The following is a 10,251-nucleotide window of genomic DNA, read 5'->3' on the forward strand; positions in this document are numbered from 1 at the left end:
TTTTCAAGTTCCCCTGGAGGCAACCTTACTGCTACCAATGGCCCTCTTTGCAACCGGACAGCTCTACTACCGAGTAGCCTTATAAACTAGAGTCAGAATCTGTACAGAGCTTGAGTCTCAGTGATAAAATAGAGAGATTTATTTATATACCCATTTGTATAACAAGATGGCCAAGTTTATCTTGGCCCCAAATGTTGATGCTATGTGGAACCTCTAGAAATGAACCATTACACTTGGGAATCTTACAATGGTAAGTCCCTATAAGTCCTAGAACTTATAGCCAAACTTACTTTTTTCTTTTTATTTTCTGCAACAGGCTCTCACTATGTGGTTGGCCTTGAACTTGAGGTGATCTTCCTGCCTCGGTCTCCTGAGTGCTGGGATTTCAGATGTGTGCCATCATGGCCAGCCAAACATAAACTACATAACATAAACTATATAAAACTACAAAGAAGCTGCTGCAAAACATACCCACCAAGCTATGCAAACATTTACTGAGATTTTAGTAGGCACCCTGCATTATGCAATGAGTTTAGTGTTCCTAGGAGGTAATTATTAGGTACTGTAATTAATTAGCCAACAGTTCATTTATGTACATTTTAATATTTGATCCCTAGGAAAAAAGGGGAAAAAAAAGAATTATCATCCTCCCTGTTTTACAGAGGCTGTAACAAAACAAAACAAAAAGCCCAATCTAATAAACCAAGGCAGTGGTGGAATGAGGTACTTGTCTTTAAAATCCTGGTCCAGTTCTGTTTCTGTAAGTCACAGTGCTGCCTCAGAAATTTGGAGGATGTTGTTCTGAAGGCTTGAACTCATCGGTCATTAGATTATTTTAATCTTCTTGCTTTTTAAATTAACTTTTTTTTTTTTTTTCCAGTACCAAGGATTGAACTCAGGACATTGCGCTTGTGAGGCAGGCATGGTGCCACTGAACTAAATCCCTGGCCTAAATTAACTTCTGTGTGGTAAATTCTTATCTAGGCAAGATAAGAATATATTAGAAAAATTCATTTACTATCTCTATTTTAAGATTACCTAAGTGAATAGCAGTGAAACATAGGAAACTGTTGTCAGGATCTAGAATACAGTGAATGGGCAAAGTCTATATAGGCTGTTAGTCATTCTTATCAGTAAGCTTCTAGGCTCTCCTGAATAAGTAACTCTCAAAACTACCCTACCTGACGTTCATACAGAGAGGTTTTGGAACCTATACCTAAGGCAATATCATATCATTAATTCAGAAGTGAATGTAGTGGGTCTTTAACTTCTCTAAAGGCATAAGTAGTATCTTATTTATATATTCCCTGCACTGGAGGACCTTCAAAGAGATACAGAGAAAGATAATATAAAACTACTACAATATATGTTCTAATGTAAGATTGTCAGCTTTGCAGCTGCTTCTAAGTACCACTACCAGGTACACACACAAACACACACACAATTACACACACACACACACAGTTGCTTTATATACTGCCAAGTGCGTCTTCAGCTCTTTTGCCTAATCTAACACTACATCTGTTATATTTTTGTGGCCTTAATAGGGATTAAGACATTTATTATTCGTGTAACCTTGGGTGGATTTCTTAAGCTAAGTCTTAAGGATAATATCTACCTCAGAGTAGTGTTATAATATATATTTATTTTAACTAGTAATCAAGACATGTATGTAATATATAAAATATGTCATGATTGAAAAATATGAGGTTTAAAGTTAAAAAATTTACTACATTAAAAAACATACTGGGCCAGGGATTTAGCTCAGCGGTTCTGCTGCCTGCCTCACAAGCACAAGGTCCCGAATTTGATCCCTGGTACCAAAAAGATCCACATTGATCCCCATCAAAATACTCCTTGTTTCAAACACACTTATTCCAGAATATACACCATCATTCTTACCACTTTCTGAGCATGGAAATCTTTTCATGTGCCTTTAGCTTTGCTGTCATGGCTGCCACTATGTCCTGAATTGATTCAAAATGTTTACCATTCATGGTTCTTTTGACTTTGGGGAGGAGCCAGAAGTCACACAGTGCCAGATCTGGTGATTTAGGTGAATGAGAACAAACTGTAATGTTTTTATAAGCCAGCCTTCCTATTGGATGGTACTGGGTAGTGGCATTCACCGTATTCTTGATTATACCTCATAAAGACACTCACGAAAGAGGACTTCCAGAATTACTCTAGAAAGTAGAAAAAATTATGAGATAAGCGTGTTCAAAGCCAGGAGGATTAATGAGACTGTGTTTTTACTGTGATAAATTTTTTTCCCCAATACTGGGGATTGAACTCAAGACCTTGCACTTGCCAGACAGGTGCAGCGCCACTGAGCTACATCGCCAGTCCACTATGATAAATTTTTAAATTTAGAGCCATTACTTCCTGTATATCCTCATATATGATATATACATAACCTAACTTATAGCTAAAGAAATTAATTCACTTAATTATCTACATTTATTAAATTGACAAAGATTTTAAAAATCTGAATCATGCACTTTTAAAAGATATGTGAAAAAAAGAGTATTCTTTTATTCTCTGATGAGTATACAAGAAATCAAAATTCTGGAAGGCAGTTCAACAATATAAATCCAAAGCTTTAAAATGTACTTGACTCAGAAATTTAATTCTCAGAGACCTGTCCTAATAATTAGTAAAATGAGTATTTCTGAGTCTTATTTTTCAGTCAGTAACTGGAAATAACCTAAATGCCCTATAATAGGACATGGTTATAATTTATAATACAAGGGCTGGGAATTTTGCTCAGTGGTTCCGCCACCTACCTCGAAAGCACAAGGACCCGAGTTCGATCCCTGGTACCAAAAAATAAAAAATAAAAAATTTATAATACATAGGTCCATACCATAAATTACCAGATGGCTATTACAAATGATATTACAGACATATATTTATTGCCACTTAAAGTCATTTAAGATAGAGTACTTAAGTGGGGAGAAAAGATTGTAGAACAGAACTATGTATGTTACAAAATTTATGTATACATCTACATATATAGGTGCACATTTACGTTGCCTATAACCAAATAGATATTAATCTTTCTACAATATTACTTGTGTAATAAAATTTTTTACACAGTAAAAATTAGTACTTGTAACATGAAAGTCGATTAATCTCCTTTTTAAATAGCTGAAAAGAGTTTACAGTATAAATCAACTATTTTCAATGCGAGGACCACTACTGACTTCTAAGGTCTTCTACAATTAGTACTCGGGCCAGGGATTTAGCTCAGTGGTTCCCGCCTGCCTTGAAAGCGCAAGGTTCCAAGTTTGATCCCTGGTACCAAAAAAAACCAAACCAAAACAAAAAAACAATTAGTACTCTATCTATGGTGAAGGACCAGTTTTTGGTTTTTAAAAAAGTATATAATTTGTTGCAGACTGACAGTTTCATAAAATACAATAAAAATGAATTCCTAGAAAAGTAAAATGAAAAGATACACAAAATGCAAGCCTCAATTTCTAAAATAATTATTAGATTCACAAAGTTACTCCATCAGTTTGATAAGACAATTTCTACACTCTTGTTTTGTTCTGCTTTTTTGGTACCGGGGATCGAACTCAGGACCTTGCATTTGTGAGGCAGGTGGAGGAACCACTGAGCTAAATCCCCAGTCCCCAGTTTCTACACTCTTAACTCTCAATTCTTTACCTGGTTAGTCACTGACAGGTGACCAAGTACACACACTGCTTGAAGTGATTAGAAAGGAAGGGATGTCAGTTGGCATGGACTAATAACTACAGCCATGAGACTGAATTCTGATCCAACATCTGGAGACTCTTCCACAAACTTTCTTTAATAAAAATATTCGAACTCTTCCCCCATTATTTGCATGTATTTACTAATCTATAATGTTTTCAATGCTAATGGATAGTTTCATTAATGAAATTGTACACAATTTAAAACAATTAGTCATTTTCCAAAAAAATCAAATGCAATCTCTTTACAGTAGAGACCTGACTTCAGAGAACTAATAATATTTTCCAAATCATGGGGAACAGCAGTCATTAGGGCATCCAAAGGGGATGCACCAGGAATACAGACTCATCTGGTTTAGAGTTTACACTGCCTATCTACTCCCAGTTTCAATGAAAGAAATGAGACAACCTGTCAGTTCTTGCAAAGTCAATGTGGTCCCTGTGGAAAGGGCTAAGCTTGTGCCACTCAACCTGAAGACTCAACTTCTTTGGACTCATGCCAAAGTTATGAAGATAAAAACATCTTACTTCATATTAAAATTATAAAGAGCTTGAATTTCAAATGATTCCCTGAAAATATGTGGCCTGCTCTCCAGAAGTGAGAGGTTGAGATGGATCAAAAACATGTACAGTGGGCCGGGGATTTAGCTCAATGGTTCCACCACCTGCCTTGAAAGCACAAGGACCCGAGTTCGATCCCCAGGACCAAAACAAAAAAAACAAAGAAGCAAAGAAACATGAACAGTGATTTAGTAAGAAAGGAACAGAAAAACTAGTGCAGACAAACAAAACAAGCTGAAATCAAGAACTAAAAGAAACCCTGAAGAGAAAGTTCCAAAGTAGCACATGCAGTTTCTCTTTCCTCTCTTTTTTTGCTTTTTCTATGGTCAGTGATGGAACCCAGGCTTCACATGCTAAGTAAGTGCTCTAACACTGAGCTACATCCTCAATCCTAAATAAAGTTTCTGAAATAGTCAAAAGGGAAAAGAAAGATGCAACTTGGACTAAGGACATGAAGAAGAAAAAAAAACCTGAATGAAAGCTAAAAATGGTAAAATCTAATCATGTAGAATCTTAAACTATTAGATCTTAAAAGTATAATTTAAATGTGCAGCTTGATAACTTTTCACGTACACAACTGTGCAACCACTATCTAGATCAAGACACAGAACAGTTCCAGTGCAGCTGGGTGTGGTGGTGCACACCTATAGTCCCACCACTTGGGAGGCTGAGGCAGGAGGATCACTACAAATTTGAGGCCCGCCTGGATCACACAGTGAGTTTAAGGCTAGCCTGAATTGCATAAAGAGATCTTGTCTCAAAAAAACAAAAAAACCACAACAATCCCAAAACAGGTCCAGTGCTTCCTTCCAGTCAGTAACTCCCTATGCCCACTGCAAATTCACCACCACTGACCACTTTTGCTTGTTTTTGAACATCATATAAATAGAATCATACAGGATGTACTCTCTGTGTCTGGCTTTTTTCACTCATCCTTATTTTTGTGGGCATCAGTAGTATGCTTTTTATTGCCAAGTAATAATCCATTGTAAGAATATACTAAAGATTTGTTTATTCATTGTCCTACTGATGGACATTTGGATTGTTTCCAGTCTATTATGAATAAAGCAGCTGAATAAAGCTGCTATATGCAAGGATTCTTATACAAGTCTTTTGATAGACACTAACACTCATTTTCTCTTGGGTATATGCCTAGAACAGGCTGTCAGATCACAAGGTAGGTGTGTGTTTAACTTTAGTAGAGAGGCCAGATTTCTAAAGTGATTATATCAACTTTCTACTAGCAATGTTTGAGAGCTCTCATATACAGTTTCTAATTAATCAGTTAAGCATAGTGTGTGTGTGTGTGTGTGTGTGCATGTGCACAATGCAGATTGAACCGAGGCTCTGGCATGATGAGGACACCCATCTACCACTGAGTGACACCCCAAACCCTCATATAATTATGTAAGTTTTAAAATTTTATAAAGCTCTTCAGTTGAAGCACAGAGTTTTGAGGATTTTTGTTTGATCATCTTTTAGAGGAGGTATAACATAAGCAAAGTGATCATATTCAGAAGATATGCAAGACGATTTTGGGGGTTGTAGGAAGAAAATAAGAGCTTTTGTTTATTCTTTTAGCTAAAAAGTAAATTTCACTAATATTAATATGTAAATTGACACTAATATCCTTATTCAGACAGTTCTGTTTATTCATTCAGTAAGGGTGGCTTACTGTGATTTACTACCATTTGTGTGTGCCTGATTGAGGACAATTACAAAATATTTATTTATTTACTTATTTGGTACTGGGGATCGAATTCAGGACCTTGTGCTTATGAGTCAGGTGCCAGAACCACTGAGCTAAATCCCCGGCAAACCTAAATCTTTTTTGTTTTTTTGTTTTGTTTTGTTTTTGATGTTATGAAGTATTTAATTCAACTCTCTCTCATCAAATGAACAAGAGATCTACAGAGATAATACTAATAACTATAAGCAAGCAACAACAAAATGTCTAACCCAATACTTCTATTCCAGAAAAGCTCTTTAGAAGATAAAAATTATGACCATCTATCTAATCCAATCTCACAAGAAGCAGGCAAAAATACTCCAAAAGTTAAGACTTTAAGAAATACAGACTTAATTTTACTGTTAATTATATTTTGCCAATAAAAATTTAAAACATTAAATATTACTTATGCCATCCCCTTTAGTTTCTTTTTGGGCCTATTTTATAACGCATATGATAGTAAGCACAAAGTACAGGTACACTAAGTTTTTTTTTTTTGGTACCAGGGATCGAACTTGGGTCCTTGCACTTGTGCTTGCGGGGCAGGCGGCAGCACCAATGAGCTAAATCCCCACCCCTACACTAAATTTTAAAGTGACCTTACATACACAATATTAGGGATGCATGCTCAAATCTTTTTACTAACAGGGTAAATAATGAAGTATAGCCAGCTGCTATTTAATGTTAAAACAACACATCTGAACAGTGCAGGAGAAGGAGGAAGACAGGAAGACAGGAATCCTCAGGAATCCTTCAGGAAGAGCTTGAGAAAATCTTCCTGGATGCTGCTACTCTATGCCTTGGTAAATATTTGTATTATACTAAAGCATGTGCATTAGTCAAATTCACTGAATGGTACATTTAAGATAAATGTGTTTCATTCTATGTAAATTTTACCTCATAAGAAAAAAAAGAAAAATTTTACCTCATAAAAAAACTAACACTTCATTAACTATGGGTATGTTGAAGTGTCTAGAAGTTATTATAGCGATGTCTGTAACTTACTTTAAAATGTACTAACATGGACCACTGTATGAATAGAGACAGACATAAAAAAAGATACGTGAGAGAGCAAACAGTAAATTTAACCATAAAATCTAGGTGATAGATAAATGAGTTCTTAGTACAGTCCTCTCAAATTTTCTGTAAGTTTACAATTTTTCATGATAAAATGTTGGGAAAAATAAAAATCCATTCAAGAGTTGAAAATGGACCAATATTAGTAATTAAGAATAGTGCAGTGATACAAAAGTAAGACAAAAATTCAAAAAGGAAAAATGTAGGAACACTCAAGCACCACTGCTTGGTGCTTTCAAATACAGGATTCTCCCCTTATCTGCAGTGGATACCTGTAACCATAGCTATTACCAAAGCCTGTGTATATTGTTTTATCCTGCAAATACACACTTCAATAAAATTTATAGATTAGGAAGAGTTAAGGCATTAACAACAATAATAGTATAATTATACCAACATACTGTAATAAGTTATTAGAATGCAGTCTCTCTTCCTCTCAGTATCTGATGGTACTGTACTGTATTTTTGGACTGGGGAAAGTAAAATCACAGATAAGGGGGACTACTGTACTCTCCGCATGGTGAGAATTATGTTCATTTTACAGGACAGCAAACTGAAACTCAGAAAGATTACAGAATACACCTAGCGTCACAAAGTATGAAGGCCAGCCAAGAACTGAATCCAACTTGCCCAAATTGTAAATCCTCTTGACCCACATTCCTCACAAGGGGCTGCCAAAGACCAAACATCTTCCCTGCGGCAGGGAAGTCCCTTTTCTATTCCGGCAAGGACCAGCCCTGTCTCTGAGAAGCTCCTCCCTAGAGCAGAAACCGAAATCTGTCTCCTCAGGCTTTTCCTCCTGGGTTTGATACCTTGGAGCCACAGAGAATCTAATCTTCATAACATGGCCTTCACACCAGAAGCAACAATTTGAAATGTGAATAAATAGGACTTTTTTCCAGTTAGTATTTTATAACATAATCAACAAAAGTTGTAACTATTAGGGATAATGCCTCATAGAATGGAGATGAAAATAATATGAGAATGTAAGTAAAACATATATAACCAAGAGTAGGGGCTCAAATACCTTTTCCCTCTAACCTTTATTTTTCCTTGGAAATTGTAACATGCCACCCACTATATTACTTTTTAGAAAAAAGTTTTAGGTCCTTTCCTGGAGTTCATGTTAAATGCAAATAAATATAGATTTTTCTTTTTTGTATCTGATGTATGTTGCTTCCTCATTTTCTATTCCATTTTTGCCTTAATTCAGAATTGTAACTTCCAGGAATTTTATATACAATTAAATATACAACAAGGAGCACTTCTTTAGCACTTTTTCTATTTTACAAATTACTACAGGTGGCCAACCTGTGCAAGCAACATATTCATGAAATTTTAAGTCTTTTCTTTTTGACCTTTTAAAGTTTTTTTTTAAATGTAAGATTTTAAAAAAGAAAAAGAAAGTCATTGTATTACAAGAAATGACCAACTGGTGATGGTAATCTTTAATTCAGTTTTTAGTTTGTGTATACACGCGAAAGAAAGCTGTATTCTTATTGACAAATATATTCATGGATTCCTTAAAGGATTCTTAAAGTCACAAGTCTTGCTCCTTTCTAAGCAATATATTACTATAGCGTATTTTTAAAACCAGTAATTCTACTTGGAAAACTTTGTCTTATTTAAGGATCTACAGTTCAGACACGGAGAACTTATATTCACAGCCTGTTTTTTTTCCTCTAGATACCTGAGATTGTTAGTGTTGGAAGGAGGTCTACAGAGGATTGTTTTATATTGCAGAAATGGATATGTAGGCAGCTGAAATGATAAGTCCATAACAGCCTGGATCAGACACCAGATCCCCCAATTCCTAGCCTAATGTTTTCTTACAATCATGCCAAACCAAGTATTAAAACAAGTGATTATGCCCATCCATTACTTCAACTTCACTACATTTCAGTGTGGCCACCCATGATGTCACTTCCTTTTGTGAATGGGTGTATTTTTCCCCCTTGGACTTGCTATCTTCACTAAACTACAATACATCTTTGAGCTAGCTCTTGATTATGTCAATCCTACTTTTGCCTATTTCTGTTCCTCAAGAGACCAATACAGCCTTCGACATGCCTTGGCCATCCTTTCCATTGTATTTCTTCATTCAAATACTCAACTGCCAAATATCCCAAACCTAAAATAAAATTTTACAACACAGGGCACACACGGTAGCGCCTTGGCCCTTCCTCGCCCCTCGGGCCTAACGACAACGTTTCGCGCTGTGCATTCCGAGCAGATGCTTTCTAGAGAAGCCAGCGACAGGCTGGCCGGCGGGAGGCAGCGCCACGAGGGACCAGGGGAGGCCGGGCGCCGGGTTGGGCGCCGACCTGAAAGCAATATGGAGGTGAGGAGGCACCGGGCTGGCCGGACCTCGAGGCAGTGACAGCGGCAGCTCGGGCTACCCGGGGTCGGGGTCAAGGACGCGGGGCGTAGGGACCCCGGGGCACTATGGGCGCCGGAGCCGGCCCCCAGCCGTAGAGGGCGAGGCCTCCGCGACACGGGCACCGCGCCGGGCCGCCATCCCCGACGTCCCGGTCGCGGCAGTGGGCAGGGGCGCGCGCCATCATGGAGGGAAGATGGTGGGCGGCGGCGCGCTGCCGCGTACTCACCCGCGCCGGCCAGTGTGGGTAGCCCTTCATCTTGGCGAAGACCAAGTCGCCCGCCTTGTACTCGCGGGGCCGCGGACGCGCCATTCCGGCCGTTCCCCGGCCCGGTCACCCTCGGTCGCCGCTGCGAAGCCGGCGGCCGCCCCCCACCGCGGGCCTCCGCGGCCGCTCCGACGAGCGAAGTGGGCGGGGGGGCGCCGCGGCCGCGAGTTGCCGCCGGCCGGGGGAGGGGAGTCGCCGCGCTGCTCACAGGCGCCGTGTCCCTTGCCTCATGCCGCCGCCGCCGGCCTCTCTCCCGGGCTCCCGGGCGCCCGCCTCGAGCTCCTCCGAATTCCTCCTCGGGCAGCGACCACAAACACGATCTTAGTATTGTTCTCGCGCGCGCTCAGCACCCCCGCCCGCCCGCTCGCGCTCCCTCCCGCCCGCGCCGGCCGGTTAATTCCTAGGTGCACGGCCACCGTTCGCGGAGAAACCGCGCGCGCCGGCGAGCGCGTCCCCCACTCCGAACCTCACGCCGACTCTGCGAAGCCCGCCGCCCGCTCGCTTTTGTTCTCGGTCGGAG

The 10,251-nt window shown here is 39.4% G+C and overlaps 1 protein-coding gene across 2 annotated transcripts in view; it reads right to left on the reverse strand.

The window, feature by feature from the left end:
• Nucleotides 1-10,015, reverse strand: part of Hdgfl3 (HDGF like 3) — a 65,084-nt gene extending 55,069 nt beyond the window's left edge. The window contains exon 1 of one of the 2 annotated variants that reach the window (XM_004852872.4): nt 9,693-10,015. In XM_004852872.4, coding sequence (XP_004852929.1) covers nt 9,693-9,776 — 84 coding nt within the window. In that variant the 5' untranslated portion in view covers nt 9,777-10,015. The remainder of the gene's footprint in view (nt 1-9,692) is intronic. The other variant, XM_004852873.4, reaches the window with a different exon arrangement.
• Between the last annotated feature and the right edge of the window lie 236 nt (nt 10,016-10,251).

This window comes from Heterocephalus glaber, unplaced genomic scaffold (assembly GCF_053883595.1).
Source record: "Heterocephalus glaber isolate CG9 unplaced genomic scaffold, H.glaber_assembly_v1.0 deba00001531, whole genome shotgun sequence".
Taxonomy (NCBI): Eukaryota; Metazoa; Chordata; class Mammalia; order Rodentia; family Bathyergidae; genus Heterocephalus; species Heterocephalus glaber.